General features: G+C 51.6%; 1 protein-coding gene across 4 annotated transcripts in view; it reads left to right on the top strand.

Moving 5' to 3' along the window:
• Nucleotides 1-7,566: 7,566 nt before the first annotated feature.
• Wscd1 (WSC domain containing 1) overlaps nt 7,567-19,119 on the top strand; it is a 47,953-nt gene continuing 36,400 nt past the window's right edge. For 2 of the 4 annotated variants that reach the window (XM_027922687.2, XM_071603284.1), the window contains exons 1-2: nt 8,778-9,030; nt 18,135-18,836. In XM_027922687.2, coding sequence (XP_027778488.1) covers nt 18,419-18,836 — 418 coding nt within the window. In that variant the 5' untranslated portion in view covers nt 8,778-9,030; nt 18,135-18,418. Of the gene's footprint in view, nt 7,642-8,497; nt 8,520-8,777; nt 9,031-18,134; nt 18,837-19,119 lie in introns of those variants that run through there. The other 2 variants (XM_071603282.1, XM_071603283.1) reach the window with 2 other exon arrangements.

Here is a 19,119-nt window from a genome sequence, read left to right on the forward strand (position 1 = left end):
CAGATAGGGTCGGAGAGGTGGCCTCTGAAATTGGCAGTCAGGACGTTGTCGCTGACATCTGGGAGGAGCTCTTTCAAGCAAGTGGTGCAGGTGAGAGGCAGACTTGGAGGTAGTGGAAGGAATGAAGGCGGCCAGAGCATGACTAGATGCTGCAGATGAGGAGGAAGAGGAGTTGGTGGTCACATGGACATGTGTACTGGTGGAAGGCCTCCATATTGTGGAGATGCAAGGAAGAGCAGGGGCCAGGGGAAAGGAGGGACAGATTGTGACACAAATGGCTGGACAGAGGAAGGAGGGAAGAAGTAGGGTCTGGAATGTCTGGGAAAGATTCTTTTTTGGAGAGGGGGGGTGGGACACAGGAGGTCTAAAGACACAGAGAGTCCTAAGGTGAGGAGTGAGGAGGGTTGTGAACATGTCAGCCTCATCAGTGAAATTGGAGACTTGGAAGAGCAATTCTCTAGAGGTGGGGGTTAGGAGGCACAGGGAGAAGGACCATTGGAGAGAGAGGTAGGGGGTGCTTGGCCTGCAGCTGCACTGATGTGTGGACACACTGCACAGAGTTCAAAATAGAACTAGGCCTATGAGGTTGGATGAAGACGGTGGGCATCTGGAAGGCTCTCTGCTCAGGGCAGACTCCAAATACCCAACTGAGGAGCCAGGGACATTCTGGGAAATCTAGGTGCTATTTGAAGCTCAGAGACAAGGCATGCTGAAGGACAAGGCCGTGCTCCTGCCACTCCTTTTGATATCCCAGCATTTTCTGCCAAAACATGTGAGGTGGGTGCTCAAGGTACATAAGAGGAATGTTGCTCTCTTGGGTGGGCTATGGAAGAGCAGGTGAGATAGGGGCCTTTAAGAAGTTGGCAGTGTCAAGATGGGTATTTCTTCAAAAGAGGACCTTTAAATCCTGTGTGGGACACCCCTCTGGGTGCCCCCCCCCAGTCAGCCCACCATTGAGAAATCACTGTTCCCCCTGAATGCAGGCAGAACCTGTGGCTTGCTTCTTACCAGGAAAATAGGCAAATGTGATAAGATGTCATTCCTGTGAATGTGGCCACGTTGCAGGGAACTGTGGATGACTTCTAGGAACTGAAGGTGGCCTCCCAGTCACTAATTAGTAAGGAACCAGGGTGTCAGTCATCCAGCTGAATGGAAATGAGTTCTGCAAAAAATCCAAATCAGCTTGGAACTGATTCTTCCCAGTAGAGACTCCACATGAGAAAGCAGCTCTGCTGATCTTCACCTGCAGCCGGATGAGTCCCTGAGCAGAAGACCCAGTTAAGCTATGCCCAGAATTCTGGTGTACAGGGACTCAGATAATAAATGTGAATCATTTTAAGCCACTAAGATTGTGTTAATTTCTTATGCAGTAACAGAAAATGAATATGATACCCCAGTATTCACCTATCCATTCACCCAGAAGTCTACCCATCCATGTGTCACCCATTTTCTCCCTTATCTCCTCATCCATCCATCCACACTTGCTTCTTAGCTATCAAACCAGTCATTAATTCAATCAATCAATAGTTATTGAGGATCTGCTGGCTGCAGACTCTCTTCTAGGTGATGGGTATCAGCAGCTGTGAAGACCAACAAGCTTCCTGTTTTCTCGGCACACGGTCTATATATTCACACCTGCTCTTGCAAATCCAGCCCCTGGTTACTCATTGCCCCTTCTGCCCATCTGCACAAAACCTGGTCCTTTCATCCACCTCTTATCATCCATTTGCTTGCACACCGATCCTTCCAGAAGGCAGAAGAACCCCATATGGAAGTATGACTTCTAAAGGGTTTCATGCATTTGGTCAGCAGACATTTGTTAGGAATCTACTGGTCCTATGCTGAATATTGGAGGGAAATTTGTAGCAGGAAAAAAAAATCACATGAAGGCACACAGGTGAGTAGGATTTTTTCCCCTATACAAAAACACCTTATTTTCTGATAAGTGTTCAGAAAACACTGTACTTCCATTGGGACAGCAGCTCAGGGCTGCCATGGAGGACTCAGGCTTCCTTGTTCTTTGTCCTCTGCCCCTTGAGGGTTAGCTTGTCACCTTATGATCCCAAAGTGACACAAAGAATAAAGCAGCTGAGTTTAGATGCCCTGATAGAAACCCTCAGAAAGAAAGGGTGAGGAAAGGGATTAGAACGGACTAAAACTGTTTTTCTTACTTAAAAGTATTTCTAAACAAAGGATCAATTTGCCTTGAAATATGGCCCATTTATTGTGCACACTGACATCAATGTGCTGTTTTTGATGTAAGGGAAGGGGGGAGTGGCTTTTAAATGGATGAACCTATCCATCTAGGGTGAAGGGGCAGATGGAGGCTGAGGAAAAGCCAACCATCTCTCAAAGTGACCCTTCCTGTGCCCTCAAGACACCTAGGATGAGGAACGGCATAGGTAAAAATGAGCGGCCCTTGTATACCAGGTGCGCCTCCAGTAATCTTTCAGAAGCACATTTGAACTTGCCACTGACTTTTTTCCAGAATTTTCTTTCAACCACTAGCCATCGGCCAGCCCCCATTCTGTTGGAATTTCTACCACAGCAGCTTCTCCCCCACCCTCTGCCTTTCCTTGGGATATCAACCAGCTCTCCCTCCCTGGAGGTCAGTCAATGGGTCTCACTCCCTGAGAGACAGCATCTGTAGTCACGTGATGCCACCAACTTCAAAAAGTCCTCTAGTTTGGGATGTCTGGTTGTTTGAAATGAGCCTACTGGACATTCTATCTGGCCAGTGCTTCTTGAGACTGTCAAAGTCATGAAAAGCAAGGAAAGAAATAAGAAACCTCCACAGACCAGAACAGACACACCTTCTGTCTAGAGTGTAATTAACGGCAGTGTACCAATGCCAGTGTCTTGGTTTTGACAAAAGTACCATAAGATGTTAGCCATGGGGAAAACTAATGAGAATGCTGTTGTTCTCTTTGCAACTTGTCTGCAAATTTAAGTTTATTCCAACGTGAAAAGTTTATTTAAGTGAACCCATGCTTGTATAAATGCTATGTATACACTTGAGGTTCTCCCGTAGCTTGATTTAAATGACTTTCAAGTTCAAGGTCTTGGGTGAGTGATGAACAGAGAAATTCATAAAAATGGGGCAAAGATGAGGTGCTTTGCCCTCATCTGTGTCTGCCAGCTGGTGCACACAGGTTGGCAGAGGGAACATAGCAGGGGCCACTTCTGCCGTCCCTCTGCACCATGGCTTACTTGCCCCCCTCACCCCTTCCCGCCGATGGCTGATTCCACGGGCTTCACATCTACCCCAACCCAGTTCTTCACACTTGGCCGTTCTTCAAAGCTTTCTGTTCCTCAGTCCCAGCCAATTGCCAAGTTGGTGCCAATGGCAGTGGTGGGGGATCAGGCAGTTACAATTCCCAGTACAACAACCCTTATTCTAGCCACCTGCCATGTCAGACCCTATGCCAGGGCTAGATCATGGTTATTGTTTATTACAATCTCTGTGCTAGAAACAATGCCCTGGAAATGAAACACTTTCTCTATTTTGCAAGGATGTAATAAATGACATCTTAGCATTTTTTTATTAGTTGCTCAAGACAATACAATGATCTTGACATATCATACATTTGATTCAAATGGGGTATGAATTCTCATTTTTCCACGGTGTACAGATTGAAAGCATTTTATCCACAGTAGAACTTCTTCCAAAACGGGACTCCATCCTCTCAAACCCTGCTTTATCGGCTAAGCTTATGTAACATTCTAAATCCTTCGTTGTCATTTCAATAACATTCACAGCATCTTCACCACGGTAGGTTCTGTCTCAAGAAACCACTATCTTTGTTCATCCCTAAGAAGCGGCTCCTCATCTGTTCAAGTTTTATCATGAGATTGCGGCAATTCAGTCACACCTTCTAATTCTCTTGCTATTTCCACCAAATCTGCTGTTACTTCCTCCACTGAAGTCTTGAACCCCTCTCAAAATCACCCATGAGGGTTGGATTCAACTTCTTCCAAACTCTTGTTAGTGTTAATATTTTGACATTTCCCCCTGAATCACAAATGTTCTTTGTGATATCTAGAATAGCAAATCTATTCCAGAAGGTTTTCAATTCACTTTGCCCAGATCCATCAGAGGAATCACTATCTATGGTGGGGCTATAGTCTTACAAAAAAGTGTTTGTTAAATAATAAGACTTGAAAGTTGAACCTTGATTCATGGACTGCAGAATGGACCTTGTATTAGCAGGTAGGAAAAGCAAAATAAGACCAAAAACTCCCCAAACCCAAACAAACAAAAACAAAACTACCTCTGGGAGAAATGGCATAATTTGCCCAACCAGAGATACAGACTGGACCCCCAAACCACTTTCATCTTATTCTCCTGCCTCCCTTAAAGAAGCTCTTCCAGAGTGATCAAACTGACCATTGGACAGAGAGGCAAACCAGGATTATAATAAGTAAATTTTGCATGAGGCCACACAGCCTAGCCAGGTTTGGTTAAAAAAGAAACCAAGATTTCTTCATTGTTTCCCCCCTGCCGCCCCCGCCACCACCACCTTATGCCTCTGCCTCTAAATTCCTAATACTTTCTGAGTGCCTCTGGCCCATGCTTCTGGAGTCCAGCTGCTCCCAGATCAGTCCAGTGCTCAGGGAGTTTCTGCTATCCCAGGTAGGTACAGATTCTCTGCTCTGCTTCACACCCCCCATCATCACCTCGGTGTCTGCAGGCCCAGCTCAGCAGGGGGTTGCAATTACCATCTGTGTCACTGGCATCTTTACAGAGGCATATTTAAGTCGCTGCTGCACTCACAGGAGAGAGCAAGTAAATACACAGCCCAGCAAAGCGCTGAACCCAGCCTCAGGTCTGACTGCATGGAGCAGACATCAAAGAGTTCACAGCACTCTGGAAAAAATGCAAAGGAAGAAAAGAGGAAACTGCATCTCCCCTTCTGAGACGCTGCCAAAGGTTCTCTTGGTCTCTGAATGACAGATGCTCAGATGACACACAGAGTGAAAAGTAACCTCCCAGAATATTCTAGGATGGTCAAGTCTGTGTTACCCTGCAGGACAGGGTAGTAGAGGAGCAGCAGCCAAGAGCTGTGTGGGTAAAGATGGAGGTGCTCAGATGCAGCCCCACTCCGCATGCTGATGGGCCACGTGCTTCTTCACCCCACCACAAGTCCCTGGCAGGGGGGATAGGGCAATGTCGTGCAGTGATACCCACACTGTCCCTCAGGGTCTCCCTGGTGGCCGATAGAATCCTATGGACAATAAGATGACGGCTCCATATAACAGGGATCTATTTTGTGACCAGAGCAAGAGCAAGCAGACTCCGGAGTTCTTGAAAAGAAACATGGGATCCATTGGGAACCTGCCTGGGTTCATTAAAAATATTTCATGCTAGACACATTGCATCTTAAAAATCAATTATTTATTTAATAAATGTTTAGTGAGCATGCCTATGTGCCAAGAATAAGCTTAGCACTAAGGATATAGCTCTAAATGAGATGGAAAGTTCCCTGGCTATGTGGGGGCTCAGAGGACTGAGGAGGAGAAGACAGACAATAAACCAGTATATGTACAAGGTGCTGGTGGGGGGGACAAGTATCATGAGGACTGAGAACTGGACAGCAGGGTGGGTGCTGTAGCTGGAATGTCAGGGAAGGCCCCTTGGGGAGGTGGCATTTAGAGAAAGAGAAGGTACCCTGAGCCTGGTGGATCAGCATTGGGATGAATCCCTCTTCCCTAGCAATGGTGACAGGTAAGAGGACTTTGCAATGTATGAGGCATCTGGATTTCAGCAAAGCCTTTGGAAGAACCCCTCCATGTAATATTTACTAAAATATGTGCTTGCTCTGTGGCACATGCTGTTTTATTTATGCACTCATCAGCTCAGACTTTGGGTCTGTTTTATGACCAGTTCTCTACCCTGGGAACTCCTTAAGGGTTCTGGTTCTTCCCATCAAGAGTCTCCTGTGTTTGTGGCAAAATATGACACACAGTGGGTGCTTGCTCAGTGAATAGATGGAAGGATGGCTGGAAGAAAGGAAGGAGGGAAGGAAGGAAGGAAGGCAGGCAGGCAGGCAGATGGGCAGGCCAGCCAGCAGATGACCTAAAGTTAGGAGGTAGTGTAAATTCTTGAGATCCAATGATCAAGGTCCACCAAGAGATGAGATGATGAAGTTAAGAGCCAAACAGAGAGATGGACGTGAGGTAAGATCAGATCCATCTGATTCTTAGACCCAGACTTGCAGGGAAGGCAGTGATGGGTACATTACCCATTTGTTACTGGACATATCAGAACCATGGTGGGACCGCTATAGAAGCCCTGGTGACATTAGAATCTCTTCCCACAGGAGCTTTTGGGATATAGACAGGGGTAATATGCAAATGGTCCTGGCTATGTAGAGAAGAGATGGGGTCAGGGAGTTGGTGTGGCTTGGGAGCAACTCTGTTATCAGGCCTGGCCCATGTGTCCTCCTCACACCCTCTTACCTGTCACCATCACTAGGGAAGAGGGATTCATCCCAATGCTGAAATGCTCCTGACCATTTTGACACCTAAGCTACCTTTCCCAAGCCCTTCTCAATACCCCATGGGTCCCTTCATGTGTCTCCTCTCTCAACATCCCTCCTTTACGGTCAGCAGGTACACCACCTGTCTTCCACACAGAGGTCTGTGCAGGTGCTTCCCTGGAGGACTTTGCAATGCAGGTGAAGTGGGACATCAGGTTCTGTCCTTGAGACTTCTCTCTTTTCCTGGTGGCAACCCCATGGACTCCTCAGCTTGAGTCCTATGTCCCAGATAACTCTCCAAGGTCTCCTCGCCCAGCCGTGGGGCTGCATCTGACCTCCCAGAGAAACTGGGCTTCAGTTACCCTGGGCTGTCTTTGATGCAAGCCTGGGGCCATCATCTAACTTTGGGTGTCAAAAGTTTCATCTGTTAAGTGGATACACCAAGACAGTTTGTTGTGAGTTTTAAGTGGAACAATGGGAATAAAGTGGTCAGAGATGGCTTCATAGGAATGAGACTATGCAAGGCACAGGAGTCTGTACTCAGAAGGATCCTGCACTTTCATATCTTGAAATTCACGATAATTTTTTAACACGAGCCCACATTTTTATTTTGCACCGGGCTCTGCAAATTATGTAGCTGGTCATAGAGAGGGCTTTGAAAACCCAAAAAGCATTGTAAAGCACAGTTAGTGTTACTGATTACAATGATACAAATATGTCTGTAAAGGATATGTATATTTATGGCAGGGAGGGGTGTGTACATTTCTGCAAGCCTGGAATGTTGGGATAGCATAGAATTTGTCACTGTGTCCTCACCCAGGTCCTCCAAGGACTCCAGAAAACTCAACTTTCATTCCCAGGCCATGGACACTGTTCTAATTCTAGATTTGGCTTGATTAGCTGTGCAAACTTCAGCAGTCTCTTCCCTCTCTGAATGTCACTGATCTGCACCAAGCCAGCTCCCACTAGTCCCATCTAATCCTCTCCCTGCTGCCCTGCACCTGTTGAAAGCCTGCTCTAAGCCTGGCTGAGCAGCTCTGCCCCTAGTGGGAGTTGGAGGCATGAAACTCCCTTTCAGGAAGCGCGGAGTTAGAGCCACACCACCTGCTTCTCCACCTCTACTGTCCTCAGACTCTGGGAGCATCTTAACAGCCTGCCCTGGGTGAGATCTGGGCCCACTGGTATAGCTGGTGCTGTGACTTGAGGGTTCTGGGGAGCTGTGGGGGACTCCTTAATGGGGGTAATTCCTTAAGAGTGGATCCAGCCTTTATCTGAAGAGAAGGTTGTCTAAAGAACTATGGGAGTGTTCCACATCTGTCCATATGTGTGTGTCTGTGAGGCAATGCCCAGTATGTCCCTCTATACAAGTGCGTCTGCTTGCTAATGGACTCCATTTAGTATGTGGCATTGCTTCTGTGGGTAACTATATCAAGGAGTGAGTGGGTCTGTCACTGTGTGTCAGTGTGGGGCAGTGTAATAATAAGCTAATGGCAGAGCCCTGAACGCATAGGCAGATGGTGTCAGTGATTTGTCTGTGGGGCTATCATTCTGTGTGGGACTGTTTCAGATTCTGTGGGTGGGTGTGTTGTAGCATGTGCTTGTTTCTGAGTGTTTGTGTGGGTCTGTGCCCGTGTCTATGCCTGTAGATGTGGTGATCAGTGTCCAGCTCTGCATGGGACAGTGATCCAGCTTGTGCCTGACTCTGTGTATTTGTAAGAGAGCGTTACAAACTGCATGATTCTATGTGTGTGTGCACGCCTGTTACAGTGTCCTAGCTTGTTTCTGTGTGAGTGGAGCAGAGCCCAGAGTGTGTGCGTATGTGTGAGTGTGGGTGTCAGTGTATCTATCTGTGAAGCCGTGATTCAGTGTGTATTTGTATCCGATGGTGTGTGTCTGTCACCGTGTCTGCATCTGAGTGAGTTGTGGGGGCGTGCTCCTCTGGGTGACGGTGCACAGTGTGTTTGTGTGTGTGTCGTGTGAGCACCATGATGTGTGTATTAGAGCCAACAGAGGCTCCGACGCAAGGCTGTGGCTGAGTGTGTATGTATCAGTGAGTGTCAGTGTCTTTGCTTGGCAGTGGCGTGTGTGGCCCGCAGCGTGTGCCTATCTCGCGGGCCAGGGCAGGTGCGGACCCCCGCCCGCGAAACCGAGACCCCTCCTGCGAGTTGAGCGGAGGGCACAAGCGCCGGCGCCTCTAGGACCCGGCGGCGGCCGGCCGCTGTCCCCGGGCCGCGCGAGTGAGCATGTGCAGAGCCGGGCGCCCGCTCGCCCGCTCGCCGCCCGCCGCCCGCTCCGCGCCCGCAACCAGCTCCGCGCCCGCACGCCCGCTCCGCCGCCCGCTCCGCAGCGGCTGAGCCGGGACAGCCGCAGCTCCGGGTTGCTGAGCGGCGGGGCCGTGCCGGGACAAGTCGGTCAGCTTGCAGCGGGCGCCCGGGGCGTGCGGGCGCCAGGGGCGCCTCTGCTCCGGGCACTGCGGGGCTGCGGGCTCCGCGCCCAGGGAGGCGGGCGCGTGGCCGGCGGTGCGGACGTCCCAGCCGGCGGCGATCGCGGGGTGAGTCCTGTCTCCTGGGTGCCTCAGCTGGGACCCCCGCGCGGGCTGCAAGTCGGATTTCCCCCAGCCGTGGGCAAACAAGTTTTTGTAGCCCGGACTGGGAGCGCGCAGGGGCTGCACCTGCTCGGGCTTCGGGGCGGGTTTTCGCGGGGTGCCTTTCCCGGGGGGCTGGGGAGCGGGAGCGGGAGCGTGTGCGTGTGTGGGGAGCGCTTGGAAACAATCGGGCTGAGCCGGTGGTGCTTTAGCCAGTTGCACAAGACGGGTCCCTCGCCAGGGTCCGGAGAGACAGTCCATTTCCCAGGAGGGCTCCGCGGTCCGGGCCCAGGGAGGGGGCAAGGGCAAGATTTGGGGTGCGCACTGACTCCCTCCTAGTCGGGGACGTTCAGCAGAAGCAGCTCCCTCTCGTTCCGCTACCAAGCCAGGCTTCCGGTCAGCGGAGGTCCCCCCCCCCCCCCCGCCGCTGCCCCCAGCCCCGTTTCTTCGTGAACTTGAACAGAGACCGAAGCAAAGGCAAAAATCAATCTAAACGTATGTATTTTGTCTGGAAAATTACCCAGCATAGAGCTTTGCATCTTCCTAGGTGTGGACGGAGACTCACGACTGGACGCTGTTTATTGCGTTTTTCTTTGATACTCAGAAGCATCCCAGGTTTGGGTCCCCTGTCTCAGGATAACCCCGATGACTGCTTTACATGAGCATATGGGCCCCACAGAAGATACCTGGTCGTGGCTGGCTCACTGGTGGGGAAGTGGGGGCAGGGACTGGGACCTCTGGCCCTTCTTCTGACTCCTAGGAGAGCTGATGAAGGGGTTTCGCCCCACAGCCCTGCCCTGTGATCCAGTCTCTTGAATGACAGGTCATTCTTGTTGTCCCAGATGCTCCCAAATGGACAGACTCAGAACTCCACCGTACTTTTGTGACCCTGGATGCTAGCAACCCTCCTGTTGCTGGAAGAGGGAGGCATTTGGGCCAACCCATGTTGGGACCCATGGTTGGGATCAGAAGTAGGGGCATTTTCTCCAGAGAATTACTGGGTTATCCGACACAGGAAGTGAGGGCTAGTGGGTAGTTAAAGAATTAGAGGAGGCCTCAAGCTGGCTGGCCCTGCTCTGACTGCAGCCTCCCCCTACTTAGCTACAAGTGCTGGAGGAGGGCAGGGGGAAGGTTTCTTTGGGGTAGGAAGACATTTATTTCTCCTAAGCATGCTCCCCACCACCACCACCACCACTACCACACACAGTCAGCATGGCCCCTGGCGGTTGTGTGGAGAAGGTGCCTTGCGGGCTGCCTGAGCTCCGGGTTTCTGTAGAGAAGAGCAGGACCTTTCCAGAGTGCAGTGGCTGAAGCTAACTTGGCAGGCCACCAGGCTGGTGGGCTGAGCCTGATTCCCTCATCTTACCCACCAGAAGCCTCTTGGCCCTCATCTGCAGCTGCACCCTTCAGGTCTCAATAGTATGATTCCCACAGCTCCTCTGGAAGACCTTATTTTGGGGGTGAGGAGGTCCTTCTTTTCAGTGGGTGATGGAGCTCTCAATGGTGCTATCATGCGGCCTGCTGCCCATCTGGTCAGAAGTGAAGAGAAGCCTAGATTGAGCAGAAGGCTGGTCTCACCAGGCAGAGGGGATATTATGGGTCACCAGTTGGCCTCCTGTTAAGCCTGAGTCTCCAGCCCAGCTGGTTCAGCCCAAGCACTGCAGAGCAAGTCAGTGATTCGCAGAGCTGGGTTCCTTGTAGAGTCAGCTTAAAAATGTGACTGAGAGCCTCCAAATTCAGAGCCTCCAGGCCCAGACAGAGTCTGGCCTCTCAAGAAGGTGTATTTCTCTTTGTGGACATTCTCATCTGGCTTAGACACTGGTCAGTCTTGTTGAGACCAGATCCTCTCCCTGGAGCTTCAAAGAGTTCAAGTTCAAGGACTTTGGGGCAGCTCTGAGTTTATGCCTTTAGGGCTTTATCCATAAGATGTGAGTGGTAATCCTGAGAAACAGCAGGGCCAGAGCTGGGTCCTAACATCTGGGGCCAGGCTGGGCTAGAGGCTGTTGCTGCTCATTTGGGGAAGGAGTGGGTGAGCATGGCCTTCCACTACCTTCTCCCTGGGCCTCACAGGCATACCTTCTCATTGCTTCCCCTAATCTTTCCTCCTCTTGGCTTTTATAATCACCATGTTGATTTATGGCCTACAAAATTATCACAGGTGTGCCACTTTGAGGGGAATGTGGTCAGGGAGGAGCTCTACTTCTACACCGTCTCCTTGCATGACTGTGAGAAGTGTGTGAAGGAATGGGCTGGATTTATTTTGTAAGCCATACAATACGGTGCACCTCTTGGTGGGTGTTAAGACCCCTTCCCTCCATTTGGCTTCCCTTTCCTTAGAAAGTCCTGGGGATATGAGCCCCCTTGGCATGAGGGGATAGGGGGCTTCTGAGGACAGGAATGCCCAGGGTTTCTTGGCCCCCATTCAACAGCACCAAGCCCTATCCCAGGGGTACGAATGGAGCCAGGGAAGGGGAAGCCTGACTTTGATTCAGTGTTCCACTCCCTGGTCCATATTGATCCAAGTCACTCAAACACCTGTTTACCTGCTACCCTCTGAGCTAGACCCAAGACAGTCTTTAAGGATTCACCACCAGGTGGAAGAAACACAAATGAATAAATTAGGATACTATTAGAGGAATAGTTCAGCAATAGTTCAGAAGAGATTATGATTGGTGGTTTTAAGAGTGGACTGGACTCCAAATCAATCAACCCAAACAGGGAAACGCCAGTCCCCAGCCCCCACAACCATTGTCAGCCTCTAGCACGGTGCTTGAAAGTCTCCCCATCTGGTATTGAGCAATGAAGGCCCTATGATCCAGCAGATCATACCACACACTTGGAATCAGAAAACTTGAGTTCAGTCTAGCAAAAGCTGTTTCTTTGTTCAAGTTAATTGGTTTGCTTTCTTTCTCAGATTCTGCATCTATATAATGGGGATCCTAATTCATAATATAATAACTTTGTAAGTTTATAGGAGGATTACTCATTTACTGTTCTGCTCATTCATTCACGCACTTGATAGTACATGAAAGTGCCTTGCGCTCTTTAGTGTGGTATAAAATATTTATTATTTATATGAACTTCAGCAGTAGGTTTACTGAAGGGGTTTTCCAGGTTGGCATTAAACGTTTGGGCCTTACTATAATTTATTTTTATGTTTTTATTATTTATGATTGACAAAGCATAACTGTATACACTAAGGGGGGGGTGCAACTTGATGTTTGATACCTGTACACCATGAGGAGTGGTTACACTTATTGACTATTATGTTTTGCATCTCTTTAAAGCAACATTTAAAAAAAATTGAACCCTTTCTTTTTAAGTTTTAAAGTTCAGAAGATCAAAGATTTGCCTCTTCAAAGACAGGGACCCCACGCCATTTCCGTTTCCTAGAACTTGTCCCTTTCCAGGGTCCAGCAGGTTTATATTTAATAGGTTCCTTGTTCCTTTTCTCAGCCTTTAAGACCCAGGGGTGTGGACCCTGGAGTGAGGGCTTCATACACAGAGGACAGAGGCACCTCTGTGCCTGCAAGGGTCTGGGCAGGATGGGGAGGAAGTTGGGATGACAGCAGGAAGCCTAACTCAAGGGAGAACACAAAACCCAGGCACAGGGCAGTATCCAGCTCACCATCAGCACTGGGGAATGGCTCTGCTCTGGGGACCAGAGGAGCTTCATGGAAGAGGTGGCATGGGGGGCTGAGCCTTGGTGGCTAGAAAGCATTTCAGAGCTCTGAGATGAGGCACAGTCAGAGGTGACTATGGGGAGAGCATGCTTAAAAGGGCTTGAAGCTTCTCAGGGAGGGAGCAGGACCCTAGAGCAGGTGGGACTCAGAAAATCTGGGTCTCAGGGAGGAAGAGGTTGAGGGGAGGCAGGTGGTACCTGGCCAGGGACACAACACTGGTTGGGACACAGGGTTCTAGAAGGAATAGTCAGGGAAGACCACTGAATACTGGGCTAAGGAGCTTAGATTTGTTCATTCAAGCCCAGGGCACTCACTATAGGCAGTAGCAGTATGATCTTTACATCAGAAAGATCATTTTCTTAGGCTGCTGGAAGGGGACAGTCTCTTAGAGAGGAGATGAGGTCTGATGACAGGCGGTGAGCTTGAGCAGGTGCTGAGGCAGGGGATGGAGAGGAGAAAGTAACCAAGGACCCCAGAATCCAGCTGGAGGCTCCCATACATGGCTTTACTGAGGTCCCAAGGCTGAAGACTCCCTGGCTGCCTGTCACTGAGGCCAGGGGCTCTAAGCTGTTGGGACATGGGTGCCCATTTTCTTGTGTGGAGAGCAACAGGCTGGGCCATGTCCTTTGTCTTCAGAGTCCCTGTCCTGCTCAGAGCTCGGAGTCTTAAGAGCTCTGAGCATTGCTGCAGTGGCCACCATGACTGAGATCCTTTGTGGGGAGCGGGGGTGTCAGGAGTGTCATCTCTGGGCAGGCAACTGAAAGGAGAGATGGTCACGTGCCTGAACTCCAGTGGCCACTGGTCAGCCAGCTGCAGAGACTGGCTCTTGTGCTGTCTTCTCTTCCTGCTGCCACCCCTCAGTCTCTAACTCCCAGCTTAACTGTCCAACACCTGTCCCCCACCTCCTCCTTCCTGGGGCTCAGGAAGGAGACCCACTTGTTCTAGGCTCCTTCTTACTCCTTGAGGCTTCCAGAAACTCCTCTGTTTGATTATTCTCCCATTCCTAAGAGGGAACTCAGGGTGTCCCTTCTTAGGCCATGCTTGAGTAACCTGAGACCTCTAGAAGACACTAATGGGATGGCAAGTGTGCATTTTCGTCCATTCTGGATGTCCCTTCCCAGCGGGGCTGAGCCTCAGGCAGTGGGGGGAGTTGGAGAGAACTCACCAACCTCCTACTGAAGCACTTTGCATGGTTACAAACGGGAGTGCACCTGGAAGGCGGGCCTTGGGGAAGAAGGATGGAGACTTCCAGAAGAGGGGAGAGACTCTGAGGCTGTCTCTCAGCCAGCCCCAGAAGGCTGGAACACTTACCCACATGGCTGTGTCTGGAAGGTTTGGCTCAGGAGATGCCATGTGTCGCATCATCTCCAGGAGCTTTGGCCTGGCATGATTTCAAAAAGGTGCTGACGGAGGCACACTAAACTCCTTTCAAGAATAAATCTTGCCTGGGCAAAGCCAGGACCGAGGGGGAGAAAACAGGCAGGGAGCTCAGTGGTAGCCAGGTGGGCTCTGGGAGCTGGTGGGCTGGGCCCGTAGGCTGGCCCTGAATGTCTGCCCTTAGGCACTGAGCTTCACCTGGTTGACATTCAGGGACAGATCTGAGCTCTCAAATGTGGGGAAGCAGAGCCTCTGCCTTGGCAAGCGGCAGGGAGGAAACGAGATGGTGCCGGTGAAGTACACAACCCATGTAGCCTATTTATTAATGCTGCAAGGGCTTCATAAGTGATGGCATTGAGAAATAAAGCGGTTGCTAACGGCAGTCTTAGCTGAGATCAGCGTCAAGCTAGAGTGGGATATCGGGCCCATCTCAGGGAGCAGGGGGCTAACAAGGAGACTGCCTGCTACTTGAGACTGATTCTACCAGTGACAGAGCTGCTATAGGCCTGTCTTCCAACTGCTCCTTTTTTGCCTTTTTTTTTTTTTTTTGGTACTGGGGACTGAACTTGGGCACTCAACCACTGAGCCACATCCCCAGCCCTATTTTGTATTTTATTTAGAGACAGGGTCTCACTGAATCACTTAGCATCTCACCATTGCTGGGGCTGACTTTGAACTCGAGATCCTCCTGTCTGAGCCTCCTGAGCCACTGGGATTGCAGGCATGTGCCACTACACCTGGCCTTGTTCACCTCTTTTGCATTCATAACCAGAGCATTACATAGTCTGTAGGTAACAGAAGTGTCACATCCACTCCCCTGCTTCAGTCCCATAGCAATACCATCTACCCACATTGAACAAATGAGAAGCCTGAGGCCCTGTCCTGGGCAATGATTTGCCCATGGTAGATGTGCTCCCCCGGAGGGCCCGCTGGCTCTGGGATGCACTGGGCACCGCCGATAGCCTCACAGGCCCGATGCAGACAGGCAGTGGCCAGACACCTGCCCAGGTATCTGCTGGTTTCACTGTGGCTCACCTGTGAGCCCCCTCTTTGGAAGTTAGTCCCTCAACAAACATTTCCCATCACTGCCCTGCTAGCTGTGAGTTGGGGTTTGGGGGTGTGAAGGTCTATTAGGCATGATCCGTGTCCTGAAGGGGCTGTGTCCCTGTGGAGAGGTGAGCGTGGCAGAGTGAGGGACCATTGGCAAATATTGTTGGTCAAGGATGGCTGAAGTCTGGGGTAAGGGAACAAGTTTCTGATGCTTTGGGCAGAACGTCTTCATAGCCCACCTTTAGCAAGCACCCTGTCCACCTCATAGTGCCCAGAAGCCTCTTCCCCAGGCCAGGGGGAGACCTTGTGGGGTGGAGGAGTGCCGGGGAGGGTGCTGTAAGGTCTTGGGGAACTGAGAGTGAATCCTGATTGGTTCTGAGGCCCTACAGCACCCCGGTCCTTCTTAGTGCCCTGTATCCCAATCCTATCTCTAAAATGCATGTACAGTTCATGCCGCACCTGGCCTTCAGAATTTGAATCGTAGAGCCATTGCCCACCTTTCTGCTCCATCGCCCCAGGAACTTCCTCTCCACGGCCAAGGTACCACTTCTCGCCTTTTATTTTAGTTGTGTGGGATTTTTCAGTGATCCCAACCTCCTTTCACCAGAACCTTTTGCAAACACATCTGGAAAGCCCTGTCTGTGGCATTAGAGGAGATAAAAGGCTCAGGTACTCTAGTTCATATGCATGTGACCTCAACTCTGCAAAGTTGCATCCTTTGATGACCCATGCAACATTCCATCTCTCCCACCTTTCAGCCTTCATCTCTGGCTCTGGGTAGGTGGAATGTGAGCTTTGATTGCTCCAGGATCCTACAGGAACAGGTTTCTGGTAGTCTATCCATTCATCTAGCCTCTTGCTTAGTATAAAAAGTGTATTCATAAACAGGATCACTGAGCAGTTACACTGTGCCAGGCTTCTGGCTGGGGACCAGAGTTACAAAAATAAATAGGAGATGGCTTTCCATCACTGAGGTTGATGGGAAAACACAGGAACAATGCTAATTGTCACAGGATGGTGAGTACTGGGATAGGGGTCAGCACAGGCTGTGAGAAGACCAAAGAACTCTACCGGTAGGTGGGTGATGGGCAGGGAAAGCTGCTTGGAGGAGGTGACATCTGGGCTGATCCCTGGAAAAATGCAGGGATTCTCCAGACATAGAGGGAAGAGAAAACAGGCAGCATGTGCAAAGGCACTGGGGCTCGATGTGCTGTGGCTACTGAGGCTCTGCTGGAAGGTGATTGTGTGTGTGTGTGTGTGTGTGTGTGTGTGTATGATGGGAAAGCGGAAGTGGAAGAAAAAGGCTTGGCAGAAGATGAGTCTGGACAGGCTGGATCACGAAGGGGGCCTTGTATGTCATGCTAAGGAGCTTGGAGTTTATCCCCAAAGCCTCGGGGAGCTATTGAAAGGGGTTTTAAGCAGGGGAGTGCCGTGATGAGATTTGCGAGTTAGGAGGATCACCCTGGCGGCCTTGTGGAAGATGGATTGGAGGGGCCAAAGCTGGAGGCAGAGAGATCAGTCAGGATTTGGGGGGATTTTCTCTCTGGTTTTACAAATCTGACGAGAGAGACTGGGTGGGGTAGGCCTGGCAGACGAGAGAGACTGGGTGGGGTGGGCCTGGCAGACGCACCAGCTTACAGAGAAAGGAAAGGCTCTGGGGCCATCGGAATGGCTTCCTGACTCAGGGCTGATCCCACCTCCATTTGCTGATTACCCCGATCTGGCGGCCCTCACCACTCCATCAGGAAGGGCCAGGCTGGTCTGGGCCCCTTTGAAGTTTCCCTGAGCCCCCAACCTCCCGGGGGGCCTGGAATGCAGGCCTTGGAGCCCAGACAATGTCTCTCTGCTCACACCGGCTGACTGTCCCAGGCACACAGATAGGCCATTGAGGGGCCCTGGCGGACCTGGCAGGAGTCCCAGGCCATGTTAGTTATGGGCAGTGGCTTAGTCATGCTTCTGGGGGCCTTTCTTCTGGGACAAGCCTGTCCTTGTGCTAAAGGCCTTCCTCACACGCAGCCCAGCCCAGCTGGGCAGCTGCAGAGCCCTCGGCCAACCCTAACAGAGCACTTCAGAGGCACCGCCAAGGGGAATCAAAGCCCGTCGGGAGCGCCGGCGTCCCTGGGGGTGGAAGGCACCATGGAGGGCTGCTCAAAGGCCCCGCCACCTTCTCCACACCCCGTGCCCTGGCCTCTGGTGCTGTCCCCGCCCTTTGGCCCTGGAAGGAAGCCAACTGAAACACACTCCCTCCCCTGGGCCCCCTTCTTTGTGAAAGGCAGTGACCAGCTCTGCAGGAGCTCCTTCCAGAACATAGTTCACAGTCCCATCGCACCCCTGGAAGTCAGCTGAATGCATGCATGCATTGAGTACCTGCTGTATGCACCTACCCAGGCTAGGTGCACTTTATATGACGGTGACTCATCACAGGTTGGACCGTGTAGTAGTTGAGGGGATAGGATCTGAATAGAGACTGATCAAAGGCTTGGCTCTTGTGTTTGCCGACTGTGACCTTAGGAAAACTGCTTTGCCTCCATTTGCCCATTTCCTCACCTGTAAAGTGAGGATGTTACAATATCCCCTCTATTGGATGGATGCGAGGTTAAATGAGATAATGCACAATGAACTTTGCCGAGTGCTTGGCACATAAGGACTCAATAAAAAGCTGCTGTTGTGTTTCCTCCTGCTGTTTATTGCTACTGCTATTATCTCTGGATCTTCACTGCTCCTCAAGAGCAGAGTGTATCCCTATTTCACAGAGGAGGAAGCTGAGGCCAAGAGAGGTTAAGCAACTTGCCCAGCATCACACAGCTGGCCAGTGGCAGAGCTGAGGACTGAACCCCACCCTCTGCCATACCTACAGCCCTTCTGATAAGTTAGTCCTAGGGTTGGGGGTATCCTGGATCCCAGGGAAGGTAGTGGCAGACCCTCCTATTGCATCTAAGTGCCCTTTCTCCATTTTCCCAGATTTCCAAGCCAGGAGAGGAGGGTTGGTAGCGCTCAGCGATGGGGAAGACGGTGCCATCCGCACAGAAGCTGCAGCCTTGGGGCCCTGTGGCTGCTGGAGATAAGTGATGGCGCCATTTGAACACCTGCTAGAAATGGTGCAGAAACCGTAGCCCCAGGAGAGCACGGGCAGGTGCTGGGAGCCAGGATGCGAGGATGACGCCTCCGGAGGCCCCAGCCTCCCTCCTGCCCGCGCGCTAGGAGCCGTCCCCAGGCCCCAGCCGGGAGCCCAGCTGCCCAGGGGCATGGCCAAACCTTTCTTCCGACTCCAGAAGTTTCTCCGCAGAACGCAGTTCCTGCTCTTCTTCCTCACGGCCGCCTACTTGATGACCGGCAGCCTGCTGCTCCTGCAGCGGGCCCGAGTGGCCCTCCCACCGGGCCCCCGGGCGCCCGGCACCCTGCAGGCCCTGCCGGTGGCCACCGTGGCGCTGGGCGTGGGCCTGCCCGACGGCAGAGCCCTGCGCGATCCCCGTGTCAGCCCGGATCCGCTGCTCCACGAGGACGCGCTGCGGAGTCCCCTGGCTCGGTCGCCGCCGGTCCCCCTGCGCTGGCCCCGGAGGAACCGCAACACTGAGCTGCGCCAGCTGCGGCGCCGCTGGTTTCACCACCAGGGGTCGCCCACCCTGGGCCCCGAGGCCCCCAGGCCGGCCGCGCTCAGCCGAGGTAGGTGCTCAGCTGCATCTTGGGGGGCTGCTCCTAGGAGCCCTGCTCAGGCTTCCAGGTTTGATGTTCCCTTTCTCTGTCGCTAAGGCAGCTGGAGAAATAGGTCCTACCGGCTTATGGCCTTCCCAGATCACTCCTTTACTCCTGCAGAGCCCGAGACAGAGAGGAACTGTGATGTGAAGTCCTTTAGCATTTTGCTCACTCACCAGCCGGGATTTCATAGGGCTCAAGGTCGAGATGTGTGAACCCAAAGCTCCAACTCTGGGTTCAGAATAACTTTCTC

The sequence above is a fragment of the Marmota flaviventris genome, chromosome 17 (genome assembly GCF_047511675.1).
Source record: "Marmota flaviventris isolate mMarFla1 chromosome 17, mMarFla1.hap1, whole genome shotgun sequence".
Lineage (NCBI taxonomy): Eukaryota > Metazoa > Chordata > Mammalia > Rodentia > Sciuridae > Marmota > Marmota flaviventris.